The following is a 17205-nucleotide window of genomic DNA, read 5'->3' on the forward strand; positions in this document are numbered from 1 at the left end:
GTGACCTGAAGCGGGTGGCAAGTGGCAGCGCTTGGAGGGGAGATGTGGCTTCCAAACTCGGGCATGAGCTGTGCCCGTGTTGCCTCTGATCGTGGAGGATAAAAGAAGCGATTTTTAACTTTTGATTTATTTTATTGATTTTCTTGCGGTGTGCTGGTCTCTCTCCCTGCTGGGCGCTGTCGCGGTGCCCTGGCCAAGGCGAGGAGGGCTCAGGGTAGGCTTGCAGCTCCACCAATCCTTGACTCCCTTTTAATTCTTACTTTTAATAGGTTTTTTAACGTGAAATCGGGATAAAAATGGGACTTCCAGCGGGACGGCGAGCTGCGGCAGTGGGGCCTCCCGCCCGCCAGGGGGCGCTGCAGCGGCGGCGGGTGCGGAAGCGCCTCTCTCCCCTTGGCGCCGCCGGGGGGGTGGGTGGGGTGGGGGCGTTACCATAGAGGCGGGCCGGAGCAGCGAGGCGGGGGGGCAGAGCGGCGGCGGGCGGAGTTCCGCCGCGATGGCGGCCATGGCGGCGGCAGAGGAGGAGGAGTACGAGGCGGTGCTGTGCGTGAAGCCGGCGGTACACGTCTACCGGGTGCCGCCGCGGGCCTCCAACCGCGGTTACAGGTGGGGCCTGCCCCTCTCCCCTCCTCCCCGTCCCGCTGTGGGGTGCCTCTGCCCGCCGTTGGGTTACGTGGCGGCCGTCCCCTCCCTCCCCGCAGGCTGTCTGCCCCTCCTGTCATGGGGCTGTGTGGGGTTTGCCCCCCTCCCCGTGGCGTCCCCTCCCCGTAAGGTGTAGGAGACCTGCCCCTCACCGTGGGGCAGCCAGGCCCGCCCCCTATGAGGTATCTCTGCCCCATATCCCGGCCCACAGCGGGGTATCTCCATCCCCCCGTGTGTTCTGGGGCTCCTCAGTCCTCAGCCTGGACTGAAGGCTGCCCTGGCAGAGCCAGGCTGCAGCCAGTGCGGCTCAGCACCCCCGAGAAACTGCTTTCGAGCTGGAGATCCTGTGGAAAGGGAAGCGAAACCTCTTATGCAATTCTTAACCGGGCCCCGCTGGGACCTGACACCCGGTTTTGCAGGGGCCCAGCTGGTTTGGAGGGAAACGACAGATGTCGTGACAAATCCACCTCCTTCCGCAGCGAGCGTGGGTGCAGGCAGGTTCTCGCTTGCGCTGCTTCGGTGCTGTTGATGAGGGGAGTTGGGCAGATAAGCTCTGTGACGTGTTATGGGGGCATTAAAATAGGTCAGTGGTGTTGCCTGGGACGGTGAGAGGCAGCTCAGACGTTGGTCGCCATTTCCTCTTTCTCCAGAGCTGCAGAGTGGCAGCTGGACCAGCCAGCATGGAGCGGCAGGCTACGGATCACCGCCAAGGGCAAGATCGCGTACATCAAGCTAGAAGACAAGACCTCAGGTAAGAAGGGGGGAAGGCGACAGCTCCACACCTCTTTGTGGGGAGGAACATGATGTAGGGACGCTACGCCCCGGTGTTAACCCACTTCCATTTCTCTTTTTCAGGAGAACTTTTTGCCCAGGCGCCCGTGGAGCAGTTCCCTGGCATCGCTGTGGAGAGCGTGACGGACTCCAGCAGATATTTTGTCATCCGGATTGAAGATGGGAACGGTACGTCGCGATATGTGGGGAACAGATTGGGGGAATCACCTCAGAAAGCCTTTAGTGCCCTCGCTGCTCTAGTTTGTGAAGGATTCTTGCTTTCAAGGGCTAAATATTCCCAGCATACGGTGGCAAAGGGATGAATTATCTCACTCCCACGTGCCAACTGTGCTCTGTCCTTCACTAGGAATAAAACCAGTTTAATTTTGCTGCTCGATGTCAGCATGAGGACGCCTCTGCGTGAAAAATCATCAGCGTGATGCCAACCTCTGCTTTGTCTTGTATTAATTTAAAAGCGGGTTTTACTAAGCCCGTATGTGCAACCAACAAGCTAAAGATATCTCCAGGCCCATAGCTCAGTCTCCGGAGTCCCAGCTCCAGCTGGAGGAGGCAGAGGGCACGGTGGTGTGCGGGATGGGGTATCCCCTCCCTCTTCCTCTGCCACTTTGTGGCTCCAGCCCTTCCTTACTCTTCCTCCTTCTCCAGGCCGCCGAGCTTTCATCGGAGTCGGCTTTGTCGACCGAGGGGATGCTTTTGACTTCAACGTGGCTCTCCAAGACCATTTCAAGTGAGTTTGCGCCTCTCCAAGACCATTTTAAGTGAGTTTGCGCCTCTCCCCATGTCCCCTCAGCTCTTTTTGCCGGTGTCTGCCAGAAACGGAGAGGAAGAGGAAGCCGTCGGCTCCTGTCGTGCTTGAGTGGGCAAGCGTGGTGTAAAGAGGTGGAAACGCCTGTTCCTCTGCGCAGCCTTTGTGCAGGCAGCTCTTCCTCCCTCAAGTATTTCCCAGCAGGCTCCCAAACTGGGCTTCCCAGTCTAAAATTGGCCAAATTCCCTAATTCCATTCCTTCTCTTCACGTGCCACCAGTAAGGGGCTGCTCCTGAGGGACTGGGACGCTGCTCCGGCAGCTGGGAGATAGCCGGGTTTTGGGGCAGGGTGGGATGTGCTGCTGGCCGGAGCGTCCATGCGGCTCGAGCCGTTGATAGGAATCATTCCCCTGGCGCTGCCCGTAGCACCTTGCTCCGGCTGGTGAGGTCTCCGATCACATCCAGCACCTTTGAAGAGCTGCTTTTGGGCAGAGGGGATGGTCTGGAGCAGGATTTGTCCGGGAGAGCCCCAGGCTGGTGGTTGACGTCTCCTTTTCTGCTTATTTAATTCCTGCAGGTGGGTGAGGCAGCAGAGCGAGCTGGCCAAACAGGCCGAGAACCCCGATCAGGGACCCAAACTGGATCTGGGCTTCAAGGAGGGGCAAACCATCAAACTCAACATCGCGGTGAGGGGCTTTTCCAGCTAAATCCGCCCCCGACGTTTCCCTTGGGGTCGGCACAAGAGGAAGCAGCGGCTTCTCCCCAAAATCCCCGTGCAGGGGGAAGCCCGGTGCAGAGCCCTTTGTGATAACGCCACGTGCAGTGATTCGCAGAGGGGGTGTCTTAGTGTTCCTAGTTACAGATCCAGGTCTGAGAGTTCGCGGTGGGGGTTTGCGGGTAAAAAACATCCTTACTTTGATGCCTCTTGCTCCTCTGGCAGTGGGATGTCGCAGCACAGTTGGATGTTTCCCCCAGAATAAAGCAATTTGGTTTCGTGTGAGCCGTCCCTGGGAGAAATCGCGCTCCGGCTCTGGACTTAAATGTGATACCACCCAAGTTTCCCCTCTCTTCTTCCAGAATATGAAGAAAAAGGAAGGAACAACAGGGAACACCAGACCGCGTCCTGCAGGTCTTGGGGGCCTGAGCTTGCTCCCACCACCTCCCGGAGGAAAATCTTCCGCGTCGGTTTGTCCTTCCGGAGAGCGGCCGTCTTCGCTCTCCACACCCGCCCACCTCCCGGGTACCCCCATCACAGGTCCGTGATCACGCGGCGACGACTAAAGCTCCGTAGATTCAGTTTTATCCATCCAAGTTGGGAAAAGAGTGGGGGGAATCTGGGAATAAGAGTGGGAAATAACTCCTGATGTTTGTTTTCTCTCTTCCCGACTTTCCTGGCTGCCGACAGACTCCCTCTTGGCCTGGCCGCAGCCCGCTGCTGCCCCCTCTGCTGCTGCTGCCGCCGATGTCTGGGGAGACTTTGCCAAAGCTTCGGGGTGAGGCCGTGTGGGGTTTGTATGTGGCACGGGCGATGCCCGCAGCGATAAAACTCCCCCGTCCGAACCAAATCCCGCTGTTTTTGCTGGGGGTGGGGGCGTGGCTCCGTGCAAACACCCCTTTGGGATTTAAAAGCGGCTCTGACAGCGTGTATCCCAAATTCCCCCGGTTCAGAGCAGCTCCGTGGGTGCTGCCTTCCTCTTCCTCCCAGCACCGGTGCCGTGCAGTGGGGAGAGCTTTGGCACGACCCCGGAGGACCCATTTCTGGCCCCCCTGGCTCCCTCCCCACGTTCCGCAGTCCCTTTCAGTGTCTAAAAGCTCGTTTTTCCCCTCTTTTTTTCCCTCTGTCTCTCTCCAGGTCGGCTTCTAACCAGGCTCAGGCGAACGCAGGTTGGGTTCAGTTCTGAGCCCGGCCCCTCGTCCCTTCTTCCCCCGCGCGCGGGTGCTGGGATCGTCACCATTCCTTCAGGACCAAAGCAGGGGCTTCGGCACACCCAGCTCCTTAAATATACCCCCCCCCCGCCCACCCCCGGCGTCGAAACGCTGAAACAAATGCCGGAGAGCAAAGGAACGCGTGCCTTAAAACACTCCACGCCAGCGCCCTCCGCCTTGGGGGGGCCTTGTATATTTTTACCTGGATCGCAGCGAACCTCCGAGGCTTCTCCTTTCTGCAAAAAAAAAAAAAAAAAAAAAAAAAAAAAAAGAAAAAAAAGCCGTCAGCTTCGTCACCTCTCCTTAATTAACGAGAGGGCGAGCGAGCGCTCGGAGCAGGGGGGAAACTCTGCCTTAATTAAGGTAATTTTGGCGAAAGGTTTGTGGGACGGAGCCTCCTCGGAGCTTTTCTCCTCGCGTATTTGGGCTGGATGAATCCTTCCCTCGGCGGGGAGCGTCCTGCTGGAGACACCTCGCCTGCGAATTCCGGACGAACCAGCTGCCGAGGCTTCACCCCAGTTATTTTCTGAGCGCTTCTCTCTGCGATGCGGGATTGGGGGGGGGGGGACGGGGACGGAGCCGGACCGCTGCGTTTTGATGCTGAAATTCCTTATTTTCTTGCTCCGGGAAGATTATTTTTTCACCTCTATTTTGAAAAGAGAGATTTTTATTAATATTTTTTTTTCTCTTTTTTTTTTTTTACTTCTTTCTGCGGACATTTTATGACGCGATATACGCAATGAAGGACGGAACGGAGTCGGTCTCTTTGACAGAGCTGGGGCTGAGATTCCTCTTTAAACAAATAAATATTTTCTTACCTATTTATATTAAGGCTTTTCAGTCTACAAAGTCCCGCTTTATATTTTTTATTTTTTTTTTTTTCCAGCGCCTCGGGGTTTGTTTTTTTTTTTTTTTTTATTATTTCTATTTCCAACTGGATGACCAGCATTTTGGTTTCGGGGCTTCACTTCGCCTGGCAGCGAGCGTGCGAACCCAGGTGAGAGCTGTGTCAATTTAAAGCGAATAATAAAATGGTTTTAATGCCAAATTAATTGTTTTTAAAACCACCTCCCCCCCCCAAAATGGAGACTGTGGTGAGTTTTGTGGTTCCCCCTCCTTCCTGCTGTCGAGGAGACTGTGTGGGACAGCGAAGCACAACAGACGCTTGTTGCTTAGCAGTGCTTTTATGGTTGCGGAGGGCTCCGGGAGGGGAAGGTGAGGAGAAAAATGGGGGGAAAAATAAGATTTTTTTGCATCCCCAGAGCGAGGGGGGAACCTCCAGGCAGCTCCCGCTGACCGGAGGCATCTGAGAATCCAGAAATCCTCTTGGGGAGGAGAAATGCCACTTTGCTGGGGTGCGGGGTTGGGAAGCGAGCGGCCGGGAGATGCCGACCCTCTCCGGAGCATGGCTCGGGGTTGGGAAGCGAGCGGCCGGGAGATGCCGACCCTCTCCGGAGCGTGGCTCGGGGTTGGGAAGCGAGCGGCCGGGAGATGCCGACCCTCTCCGGACCGTGGCTCGGGGTGGGATCCCTGATTTATTTTGGGAGCGGGGATGCCGCCAGCCCCTGCCACGGGGGGATTTTGAGCTCGCCTTGGGGATTTACCGATGGCTTTCCCTGCTGGAGTGGGGGCAGAAAGCCTTTAATTACCCCGGGGGGTAAAAATTGCTGCCCCGGGGAGGCTGCGTTAGAGGGGACATGCGTCCCGGGGGGGGTTTAATGCCGCTTCGCCCCCGTAGCAACCCTGCCACGCTCCACCCCAAGGCTTTTCCTGCCAGAGCAAACCCTTGGCTTTTAATGAGCTTAACGAGGGCCGGGATTTAACGAAAGGGCCGGCTGACTCTCTCCAAGGAGCTCTTTTCCCCGGCGGGAGCCAGCACCATCCTGCCCGGCGGGGGTCAGAGCGGCAAAGTGAGCCCATTTCCACCCATTTTGGCTACGGGGAAGCGCCGGGAGCTGCTATTTTTTTATATTTTCCTTTATTTTCCTCCTTCCCCTCCCGCCGAGAGGTTGGTCGGTTTTATTTACAAAGCTTGGCCGAGGCTGGGGGGGAGGGAGGCGGGGGGGGGACGGGGGACGGAATATTTTGTGGTATTTTTTGGGAGGGCGGATGGTAAAATGTCGCCGGCGGTGGCGTGGGGACCCCCGAGGTGGCCAGGAAGAGGAGGGTCCCCGCTCCCTCCGTCACGCAGGGAGGGGAAAACAAACAAACAAAAAAAAAAAACCAAAAAAAACCCAAAAACCAAAACAAAACCCAGGATTTCGGGCTAATCCCGACCACGCATCCGCTTTTCCCCGCTCGCAGGCGACCGGCCCAAACCGCGGCCCCCAAAAATCCCAGGAAAAGGGTGGGTTTTTTTCAGAGCCAGGAGGCCGCGGCGAGGGGGTGCGCGGGGCTTGGGGACCCCCCCGCCATCCCGGGGAGCCCATGAGGGAAGCAGAGCCCACGGAGGAGGCTGAGGTTGAGGTGGGTGTCCCCGTCCCCGTCCCCCCCCACTCCTTGTCCCCAGCGGGAACTGGTGGCTGCTCTCGCGGGAGCGGCCGCGGCACGGGGTGGGGGGGGGCGGCGGGTTTGGGGAAAACCCCCCACTTTTACGGTGGTTTTAGAGGGGGGGGAGTGGGGCTTTTGTGCTGGGAAATGCAAATCCGCAGCGGGTTTGGGACAGCAACTCCGAATCCGCAGAGTTTTTGCGATTGCAACGGCAAACGCGCAGCGGTTTCGGGATTGTAAACATAAACCTGCAGCGGTTTCGGGGCAGGAAACGCAGATTTGCAGCGGTTCAACGACCCCGACGGCGAATTTGGCGGCAGTTTTGCAATTGCAGCCGCAAATCGGCAGCGGGTTTGGGATCGCGGCCGTGGATCTGCAGCCGTTTTGGGGTAGGAAACACAAATCCGCAGGGGTTTAATGATCATAACTGCGAATTTGAGGCAGTTTTTGCGACTGCGGCTAAAAATCTGCAGCGGGTTTGGGATTGCAGCTGCAAAACTGCCGGGGTTTCGGGGCAGGAAACGCAAATTTGCAGTGGTTCGATGATCGCGGCGGCGAATTTGGCGGCGGTTTGGCAATTGCAGCTGCAAATCTGCGGCAGTTTCGCGATAGCGGCTCCGAACCCGCGGAGGTTTTGCGACCGCGGCGGCAAATTTGCGGCGGTTGCGTGATCGCAAGGACAAATCTGCGGGGGTTTAACGACCGTAAGTGCAAAATCTGCAGCTGTTTTGCCATCAGAAGCGCAACTCTGCAGCAGCTTTACGATCCAACCTGCAAATTTGCAGCGGTTTCACGGTCGCGGCTGGGAGCCTGCAGCGGTTTCGCGAGCAGAAACACAAATCCGCAGCGCTTTTATGACGATAACTGCAAATTTGCGGCAGTTTTGCGGTTGCGGCTATAAATCTGCAGGGGTTTGGGGGTTGCAAATGCCAGTCTGCAGCAGTTTCGCAATCGGAAACACGAATTCGCAGCGCTTTCACGATCGTAGCTGCAAATCTGCGGCAGTTTTGTGCGGGCAGCTACGAATCTGCAGCGGGTTCGTGATAGGAGCCATGAACCCGCAGAGGTTTTGCGCTTGCGACGGCAAATTTGCAGCGGTTTCGGGATAGGAAACGCAAATCTGCAGCAGTTTTATGACCGGAGTTGCAAATTTGCAGCGGTTTTGCGATTGCGGCCGTACATCTGCAGCGGTTTTGCGACCGCGAACGCAAATCGGCAGCGGTTTCCGTGGTCAGAAACGCAAATTTGCAGCAGTTCAATGATCGTAACGGCAAATTTGAGGCAGTTTTGTGATTGCAGCTATAAATCCGCGGCGCTTTTGTGCCTGGAGCTGCAAATCCGCAGCGGTTTTGTGATTGCAAAGGCAAGCCTGCAGCGATTTCGCGACCAGAAACACAAAGTCGCAGCAGTTTTACGATCAAAACTGCAAACCCCAAGCGGTTTTGCGGTTGCAGCTGTAAATCCGCAGCAGTTTTGTGACTTGCCACTGTGAATCCGCAGCGGGTTTGTGATCAGAGACACAAATTCGCAGCGGTTCAATGCTGATAACCGCAAATTTGTGGCAGTTTTGTGATTGCCAACGCAAGTCTCCAGCAGTTTCATGATCCCAAATGCAAATTTGGAGCAGTTTAATGCTGATAACCGCAAATTTGCGGCAGTTTTGCGACTGCAGCTGTAGATCTGCAGCGGTTCTGTGACAGCGGCTGTGAATCTGCGGCGGGTTTGCGATCCCAAGCGCAAACCTGCGGCGGTTTTGTCATTGCAACTGCGAATCTGCCGCCGTTTCACGATCAGAAACACAAATTTGCATCAGTGTTAGGATCAAAACTGCAAATCTGACGCAGTTTTGCGGTTGCAGCTGTAAATCCGCAGCGGGTTTGCGACTGTGACTGCAAATCTGCAGCGGCTTCGAGGTCAGAAACGGAGATTTTCGGCTGTTTTGTGGTGGCAACTGCAAATTCGCGGCAGTTTTGTGATTGCAGCTATGAATCCGTTGCGGTCTTGCAAGCGCGAACGCGCTTCTGTAGCCGTCTTGCCATCGCACCCGCAAATTTGCGGCGGTTTTGCCATCGCAGGCGCAAATCTGCGGCGCTCTTGGCGATGGCAACGGCAAATCTGCGGCGGTTTTGTGACGGCAGCGGCGAATCGCCAGCGCTCTCGCGATCGCAACCGCAAGCCTGCCGCGGTCTTGCCCTTCCAAACGCGCGCTCGCCGTGGTTTTTTGCAACCGCAAGCGCGGATCGGCGGCCGATTTGCCGTTGCAAACTGCATTGCGTTCAGCGCGTCGGGCTGGCGCGGGGCCAAGCCTTTGCATTTGGGGGAAAGAAAAGTGCTTTTTGTTGCCTCGGCCGAGCACGTGGGGAAGGCCCAGCCCAAGAACAAAGGGCATCTTGGCTCCATCCCCGGAGCCGGATCCCGATCCCCGGGGCCAGATCCCGATCCTGGGAGGCGTCCTGAGCCCCGTCCCCGTCCCGCAGCGGCCGTCGCGGGGGCCATGTCCTCGTTGCTGTCCCTCCAGGAGGAGAACCGCATCCTGCAGCAGGAGCTGTCGCGCGTGGAGGACTTGCTGGCTCAGAGCCGGGCCGAGCGCGATGAGTTGGCCATCAAGTACAACGCCATCAGCGAGCGGGTAAAGTCACCCCCTGGCTTAACCCCGAACCCCCCCGTTTTAACCCCTAAATCAAGGTGGTGGGAAGCTGCAACCTTGGCGTTCCCCGCGCTCGGAGGGGGAGATGCCGCGGCGTCCCGGCGACGGGAATTTCGGTGCCGTGCATCCGACTTGTCCGGACCCGTCCTGGCTTGTCGGGGCTTGTCCTGCGGGATGCACAAAGCATCCCTCCCCCCATCCCTATTTTATTTATCCCGCTGCTTTTCAGGAAGCATCGGCATCCCTCGCCTTTGCATCCCTTCGCCACGGCAACGGGGGAATTAAACAGGGCTTTGGGCAGCGGCCAGATGCTGAACGTGGCTCCTGGCCGGGGGGGACACAAACCAAGGGGCTTTTTCGGCGGGGGGGCAGCCCCTCTGTTCGTGCCTGGTTATTTGCAAAAAAAAAAAAAAAAAAAAAAAAGCAAATATCAGGAAAATAGCCCAAGGGGAATCGCCGCCGGTGAGCCAGGGCCGGGGCGTCCCGAGCGAAGTCGGTGGGTGCTGGGGGAAGGAAGGAGGGGGATGCTTTAGCATCCCGGTTTGGTGGATGGGGGTATCCCCGGCATCTCCCGCATCCCATCTCAGCTGGAGCAAACCCTGCGGCTGGAGACGGGCGAGGGGGAGACGGCGGAGAGCCGGAGCCTGGCCCAGCACAACATCGAGCTGCGGCGGCTGCTGGAGGAGGAACAAGCCGCCTACAAGCGCAAGCTGCAGGCGTACCAGGAGGGCCAGCAGCGGCAAGCCCAGCTGGTGCAGAAGCTCCAAGCCAAGGTAAATCCTTCCCGAGGGACACAGGGACATTTTGGGGACACCACCCCCCCCCCCAGCTTTGCAGCATCACCCCCCCCGTCCCCTCCGCCCAGGTGTTGCAGTACAAGAAGAAATGCGGCGAAGTGGAGCAGCAGCTGCTGGAGAAGGCGACGGAGCTGGAGCAGGAGAGGCTGACGGTGAGCGATGGTTTCGGGGGAGGGTCCCCCTGTCCCAAATCCTCCCCCCATCCCCAAACTGGGGTGACAATGAGCGGGCCAATGTCCCCGCAGAGCCAGCTGGATGCGAGCAGCTCGCAGCCGGAGGAGGAGAGCAGCAACGAGCTGGAGAACGCCCTGATCCGGCTGGAGGAGGAGCAGCAGAGGTAAAGGGGGGATCCCCGGAGAGCTGCGGGACCCCCCACCACCACCCCCCCACCCCCATGGGGTGATGCTGCGGCTGTGCATGACTCCCCCCCGCCATCCCAGGAGCAGCAGCCTGGTGCAGGTGAACTCCATGCTGCGGGAGCAGCTGGAACAAGCCAACGTGGCCAACGCGGCGCTGAGCGAGGACATCCGCAAGCTGACGGCCGACTGGGCGCGGGCGCGGGACGAGCTGGAGCAGCGGGAGGCCGAGTGGAGGCGCGAGGAGGAGGTTTGGGGGGGGTCCCGGGGATGCGGGGCCGGGGGGATGCTCGGGGACGCAGCAGGGAGCAGGACGGGAGGGTGGCAGGGAGAGGGATGCGAGGCAGAGGGATGCAGGGACGTGGCATGGAAAGGGATGCGGGAAGGGATGAAGGATCACGGGGAGGGATGCGGGGCCACCAGGAGGGATGCAGAGCCATGGGGGATGTTGCACGGAGAAGAATTTGGGGGTGCAGGAGGTGCAGCACGTGATGGGACAGTGATGCAAGGCAGAGGGATGCGTGGATGTGGCATGGAAAGGGCTGTGGGGAGGGATGAAGGATCCCTGGGAGGGATGCAGGGCCGCCAGGAGGGACATGGGCCATGGGAGATGTCACACGGAGAAGAATTTGGGGGTGCGGGGGGTGCAGCATGTGATGGGAGGGCGATGCAAGGTAGAGGGATGCAGGGATGTGGCATGGAAAGGGATGCAGGGAGGGATGAAGGATCCCTGGGAGGGATGCAGGGCTGCCAGGAGGGACATGGGCCATGGGAGATGTCACATGGAGAAGAATTTGGAGGTGCAGGGGATGCAGCATGTGATGGGAGGGCGATGCAAGGTAGAGGCATGTGTGGATGTGGCATGGAAAGGGATGAAGGACCCGTGGGAGGGATGCAGGGCCTCCAGGAAGGATGCAGGGCCATGGGCGATGTTGCACGGAGAAGAATTTGGGGGTGCAGGGGGTGCAGCACGTGATGGGAGGGCGATGCAAGTAGAGGGATGCAGGGATGCGGCGCAGAAAGGGATGTGGGGAGGAATGAAGGATCACGGGGAGGGACGCAGAGCCCTGGGGGATGTTACACGAAGAATTTGGCGTGCAGGGGATGTGGCATGTGATGGGAGGGCGATGTGAGGCAGAGGGATGCAGGGATGCGGCACAGAAAGGGATGCGGGGAGGGATGAAGGATCACGGGGAGGGATGTGGGGCCACCAGGAGGGATGCAGGGCCATGGGGGATGTTGCACGGAGAAGAATTTGGAGGTGCAGGGGGTGCAGCACGTGATGGGACGGTGATGGAAGGTAGAGGGATGCAGGGATGTGGCATGGAAAGGGATGAAGGACCCGTGGGAGGGATGCAGGGCCTCCAGGAAGGATGCAGGGCCATGGGGGATGTTGCACGGAGAAGAATTTGGCAGTGCAGGGGGTGCAGCACGTGATGGGAGGGCGATGCAAGTAGAGGGATGCAGGGATGCGGCGCAGAAAGGGATGTGGGGAAGGATGAAGGATCACGGGGAGGGATGCGGAGCCCTGGGGGATGTTACACGAAGAATTTGGGGTGCAGGGGATGTGGCATGTGATGGGAGGGCGATGTGAGGCAGAGGGATGTGGCATGCGGAGGGATGCAGGACCACCAGGGAGGGATGCAGGGCCATGGGGCATGTTGCCTGGGGTAGGATTTGGGGAGGCGGCACGTGATGGGAGAGCGATGCAAGGGATGCATCCCCCATCCCTCTCCGTGCAGGGTGGAAGAGAATTGGGGTGGGGGGCTGCTGGCTGGGGAGACCCGTGGGGGGTGATGGGTGCCGACGTGGGGGGGTTGTTGCATGGAGGTTTGGGGACCAAAGGGAGAGGGCTGGGGGAGATGGGGATGCTGGCGGGGGGGCTGCAAGGCAGGGGTGGCTACAACGGGGAAGGGACCTGGGCAGCCGGTGGGCGCTGGGTGGGCACCGACACGGCCCCGTCCGGCGGGCAGTCCTTCAACGCCTACTTCAGCAACGAGCACAGCCGGCTCCTGACCCTCTGGAGGCAGGTGGTGGCCTTCAGGCGTCACTTCGGGGAGATGAAAGCCACCACCGAGAGGTCAGGAGGGTCCCAGGGAGGGGTGTCCCAGGGAGGGGTTCCCCCGGGGAGTGGAGGTGACCGAGTCCGATCATCCTGCGTGTCCCGCCGCAGGGACCTGGCGGAGCTGAGGCACGAGGCGTCGCGGGCGGGCAGGGCTGCCCACGCCGCCTGCCTCCACCTGGCTGCCAACCTGCGGGTGGCCGAGAGCCAGGCGGGCGCAGCGCGGGAGAAGCAGGCCATGCGGCTGGCGCAGCTGGAGCAGCAGCTGGAGGCGCGGGCGCGGGACGCCGACCTGGAGAAAGCCGCTCTCAACGCCAGGTACCCAGCGGGGCTGGGGTTTTTTGTTTTGTTTTTTTTTGGGGGGGGGGTGAGGGGATCCCAGGGGATAGGTGCAGGGTGGGCTGCGCTGCTGCCCGGTGTCTTTGCCGCAGGCTGGCGGAGCTGGCGGCGGCCCTGGAGCGCCTGCGGGCTGAGGATGGGGAGAAGGAGCGGGCGGTGGAGGCGCTGACCCTGCAGCTGCGAAACCTGGTGAGCGCGGGGCACCCTGAGTCCCGGGACGGGATGAGGCGGGGGGTGCAGGGATGCAGGCTGGGGCGGGATGCGTGCTGCATGCCAGGGCAGGATGCGTGCCAAGCTACGATGCATGCTGAGGCATGATGCATGCCAAGCCGTGATGCATGCTGAGGCACGATGCACGCTGCATGCTGAGGCACGATGCATGCCAAGCCGGGATGCAGGCTGGGTCGGGATGCGTGCTGCATGCCAGGGCAAGATGCACACTAAGCTGTGATGCATGCTGAGGCACGATGCACGCTGCATGCTGAGGCATGATGCATGCCAAGCCGGGATGCAGGCCGAGGCACGATGCATGCTGCATGCCGAGGCACGATGCATGCCAAGCTGTGATGCATGCTGAGGCACGATGCATGCCAAGCCGGGATGCAGGCTGGGTCAGAATGCGTGCCGCATGCCAGGGCAGGATGCATGCCAAGCCGGGATGCAGGCTGAGGCACGATGCACAACGCATACCTGGGTAGCGTGCATGCCAAGCCACAACGCACGATGCCTGCTGGGGCAGGATGCGTGCCAGGGTGCAGTGCGTGATGCACACCGGGGCGTGATGCGCAGCAACGCCGGGGCTGCGATGCCCAGCGGGGCAGGATGCGTGCTAGAGCGTGGCGCACGAGGCACAGCAGGGCGCGATGCGTGCAGGAGCACAGTGCATGATGCGTGCTGAGCCGCGATGCACGCTGGGGCGCCGTGCACGGTGCATGCTGGGCTGGGCTGCGCACCAGGGTGCGATGGATGCTGCACGCCGTGGTGCAGCGCACACCAGGGTGTGACGCATGCCAAACTCTGCACATGCAGTGCGTTGCAAGGCATGGTGCACGCTGGAGCGCGATGCACGATGCATGCCAGGGTGCAATGTGCAGTGCGTGCCAGGGTGCGACGCGCACCGGGGTGCGTTGCATGATGCATGCCGGGGTGTGATGCATGCCAGAGCGTCATGCCTGATGCCCTATGCAAGAGGCTCAGCTCATGCAGCGGGTGCAGCCCCTTGCAGTGTGGGTACCCCCCATGCAGCAGGCGCAACCCCCAGGCAGCAGGGTGCGATGCATGCCGAGGTGCGACGCAGGATGTGTGGTGGGGCGCGGTGCATGCCAAGGCGCGATGCAGGATGCATGGCGGTGCATGCTGAGGCACGATGCAGCATGCATGGTGGGTGCGGTACATGCCGAGGTGCGATGCAGGACGCGTGGCAGGGCACGATGCATGCTGAGGCGTGATGCAGGATGCATGGCAGGGCGCGGTGCGTGCCAAGGCACGATGCAGGATGCACGGCGGTGCACGGTGAGGTGCAATGCAGGGTGCGTGGCGGGGCAAGGTGCACGCCGAGGCATGATGCAGGACGCACGGCGGGATCCAGTGCACGCCGAGGTGCGATGCAGGGTGCGTGGTGGGATGCAGTGCATGCCAAGGCGTGATGCAGGATGCATGGCAGTGCATGCTGAGGTGCGATGCAGGATGCATGGCGGGACGCGGTGCATGCCGGGGTGCGATGCAGGACGCGTGGCGGGACGCGGCGCATGCCGGCCGTGGCCTGACGCCGCACCGCTGGGCTCCGCAGGAGGCCTCGCGCGCCCAGGAGCCGTCGCCGGCGGAGGTGGAGGCTCTGCGCGCCGAGGTGGAGCTGCTCCGGCAGACGCTGCAGGATGTCACCCAGGTGTTGGGGGCTCCCCACTGCCCCTCCGTCCCCTGCAGCTGGGGGGTCCCCTTTCCCCGCCTCAGTTTCCCCTTTCCCCAGCCTCAGTTTCCCCTCCACTGCCTAAGTTTTGCCTCCCCTTCCTCAGTTTCCCCCTCTTGCCTGTTTCCCCCTTTCCTCAGTCCCCCCCTTTCCTCAGTTTCCCTCCTCCTTTCCTCAGTTTCCCCCCTTTCCTCAGTTTCCCCCTCCCTGCCTCAGTTACCCCCCTGTGCCTCAATTTCCCCCTCCTTCCTCAGTTTCCCCCCTCCCTGCCTCAGTTTCCCCCCTCCTTCCTCAGTTTCCCCCTCCTTCCTCAATTTCCCCCCTCCTTCCTCAATTTCCCCCCTTCTCTGCCTCAGTTTCCCCCCTCCCTGCCCCAGTTTCCCCCCTCCTCTGCCTCAATTTCCCCCTCCTTCCTCAGTTCCCCCCCCCCGCCTCAGTTTCCCCCCTCCCTGCCCCGGTTTCCCCCTCCTCTGCCTCAGTTTCCCCCCTCCTTCCTCAGTTTCCCCCCTCCTTCCTCAATTTCCCCCTCCTTCCTCAATTTCCCCCCTCCTCTGCCTCAATTTCCCCCCTCCTCTGCCTCAGTTTCCCCCCTCCCTGCCCCGGTTTCCCCCTCCTCTGCCTCAGTTTCCCCCTCCTTCCTCAGTTTCCCCCCTCCCTGCCTCAATTTCCCCCTCCTTCCTCAGTTCCCCCCCCCTTCCTCAGTTTCCCCCCTCCCTGCCTCAGTTTCCCCCTCCTTCCTCAGTTTCCCCCCTCCTCTGCCTCAGTTTCCCCCCTCCCTGCCTCAATTTCCCCCTCCTTCCTCAGTTTCCCCCTCCTTCCTCAGTTTCCCCCTCCTTCCTCAGTTTCCCCCCTCCTCTGCCTCAGTTTCCCCCCTCCCTGCCTCAGTTTCCCCTGGGTGACGGGGGTCTCCCCTCCCAGGCGGTGCTGGCAGACGACCCCGAGCAGCCGCCGCCGCTGCCGCCCCCCCTGGAGCCCCCGCCGTGTCCCCCCGCATCCCCTGGCCGCGGCCTCTCCCCCAGCGCCGCCGCCGCCGCCGTGCACGCCGCCCTGCGCCGCCGCCACCTCCAGCTGCAGGTGAGCTCCGGGGGGGGGGGCATGGTTTGGGGGAGGCGAGGATGAGGATGATGAAGGCTGACCCCCCCTCTTTATGTGTGTGTGTCCCCCCGCATCCTCCCAGGAGGCCCGTGGCCAGGCGGAGGCCAGCCGGGAGGCGGCGGGGGGCCTGCGGCGGGCGCTGGGGGACAGCGAGCAGCGGCTGGGGACCCTGGAGCAGCGGCTGGAGCAGCTCAGCGCCGAGGCCGGGGGCTGCCGGCGGGCGCAGGACGAGGCCCTGCGAGAGGCGGCCCGGCTGCGGGCAGAGGCTGAGGTCCTGCGCAGGTACCCGCTGGCCGTCCGTCTGTCCCGAGCTCCGTCCGTCTGTCCCGAGCTCCATCCGTGTGTCCCGAGCTCCGTCCATCTGTCCTGAGCTCCATGTGTCCCGAGCTCCATCCGTCTGTCCCGAGCTCCGTCCGTCTGTCCCGAGCTCCGTCCGTCTGTCCCAAGCTCTGTCCATCTGTCCCGAGGTCCGTTCGTCCATCTTTCCCGAGCTCCGTCCATCTGTCCCAAGCTCTGTCCGTCTGTCCCGAGGTCCGTCCGTCCGTCTGTCCCGAGCTCTGTCCGTCTGTCCCGAGCTCCATCTATGTGTCCCGAGCTCCGTCCATCTGTCCTGACCTCCATGTGTCCCGAGCTTTGTCCGTCTGTCCCGAGCTCTGTCCATCCGTCCTGAGCTCCGTCCGTCTGTCCTGAGCTCCATCTGTGTGTCCCGAGCTCCGTCCATCTGTCCTGAGCTCCATGTGTCCCAAACTCCGTCCGTCTGTCCCAAGCTCTGTCCATCTGTCCCGAGCTCCGTCCGTCTTTCCTGAGCTCCATCTATGTGTCCCGAGCTCCGTCCGTCTGTCCCGAGCTCCATCTGTGTGTCCTGAGCACTGTCCATCCATCCTGAGCTCCGTCTGTCTGTCCCAAGCTCTGTCCATCTGTCCCGAGGTCCGTTAGTCCGTCTGTCCCGAGCTCCGTCCATCTGTCCCGAGCTCCATCTGTGTGTCCTGAGCACTGTCCATCCATCCTGAGCTCCGTCTGTCTGTCCCAAGCTCTGTCCATCTGTCCCGAGGTCCGTTAGTCCGTCTGTCCCGAGCTCCGTCCATCTGTCCCGAGCTCCATGTGTCCCGAGCTCTGTCCGTCTGTCCCGAGCTCCGTCCATCTGTCCCGAGCTCCATGTGTCCCGAGCTCTGTCCGTCTGTCCTGAGCTCCGTCCATCTGTCCTGAGCTCCATCTGTCTGTCCCAAGCTCTGTCCATCTGTCCCGAGGTCCATTTGTCCGTCTGTCCTGAGCTCCGTCCGTCTGTCCTGAGTTCCATCTGGCTTTCCTGAGCTCCATCTATGTGTCCCAACCTCCATCCGTCTGTCCTGAGCTCCGTCTGTCTGTCCCAAGCTCTGTCCATCTGTCCCGAGGTCCGTCTGTCTCTCCTG

General features: G+C 60.8%; 2 protein-coding genes across 13 annotated transcripts in view; both read left to right on the forward strand.

The window, feature by feature from the left end:
* The first annotated feature begins 418 nt into the window (after positions 1-418).
* NECAP2 (NECAP endocytosis associated 2) lies at positions 419-4927 on the forward strand. The gene is made up of 8 exons (XM_074609527.1): positions 419-606; positions 1293-1393; positions 1498-1602; positions 2080-2161; positions 2756-2864; positions 3256-3433; positions 3584-3671; positions 4031-4927. Exons 1-8 carry the CDS (start codon positions 497-499, stop codon positions 4077-4079), a joined length of 822 nt encoding a protein of 273 aa, XP_074465628.1. The 5' UTR covers positions 419-496; the 3' UTR covers positions 4080-4927.
* Positions 4844-17205, forward strand: part of CROCC (ciliary rootlet coiled-coil, rootletin) — a 39232-nt gene continuing 26870 nt past the window's right edge. The window contains exons 1-14 of one of the 12 annotated variants that reach the window (XM_074609516.1): positions 5076-5319; positions 6409-6570; positions 6863-6983; positions 9072-9223; positions 9829-10014; positions 10107-10190; positions 10284-10375; positions 10479-10644; positions 12368-12474; positions 12568-12774; positions 12888-12984; positions 14585-14680; positions 15620-15775; positions 15879-16078. In XM_074609516.1, the coding sequence (XP_074465617.1) occupies positions 6532-6570; positions 6863-6983; positions 9072-9223; positions 9829-10014; positions 10107-10190; positions 10284-10375; positions 10479-10644; positions 12368-12474; positions 12568-12774; positions 12888-12984; positions 14585-14680; positions 15620-15775; positions 15879-16078 (1703 nt within the window). In that variant the 5' untranslated portion in view covers positions 5076-5319; positions 6409-6531. Of the gene's footprint in view, positions 5320-5923; positions 6113-6408; positions 6571-6862; positions 6984-9071; positions 9224-9828; positions 10015-10106; positions 10191-10283; positions 10376-10478; positions 10645-12367; positions 12475-12567; positions 12775-12887; positions 12985-14584; positions 14681-15619; positions 15776-15878; positions 16079-17205 lie in introns of those variants that run through there. The other 11 variants (XM_074609514.1, XM_074609520.1, XM_074609519.1 and 8 more) reach the window with 11 other exon arrangements.

The sequence above is a fragment of the Larus michahellis genome, chromosome 16, assembly GCF_964199755.1.
Source record: "Larus michahellis chromosome 16, bLarMic1.1, whole genome shotgun sequence".
Classification (NCBI taxonomy): domain Eukaryota; kingdom Metazoa; phylum Chordata; class Aves; order Charadriiformes; family Laridae; genus Larus; species Larus michahellis.

Excerpts from the sequence above, each read along its gene's own strand:
- NECAP2 (XM_074609527.1), top strand. The coding sequence starts at position 497 with ATGGCGGCCATGGCGGCGGCAGAGGAGGAGGAGTACGAGGCGGTGCTG. Across the intron at positions 1,603-2,079 it reads CCGGATTGAAGATGGGAACG|GCCGCCGAGCTTTCATCGGA; the intron begins GTACGTCGCGAT and ends CTCCTTCTCCAG. Across the intron at positions 2,865-3,255 it reads CCATCAAACTCAACATCGCG|AATATGAAGAAAAAGGAAGG; the intron begins GTGAGGGGCTTT and ends CTCTTCTTCCAG.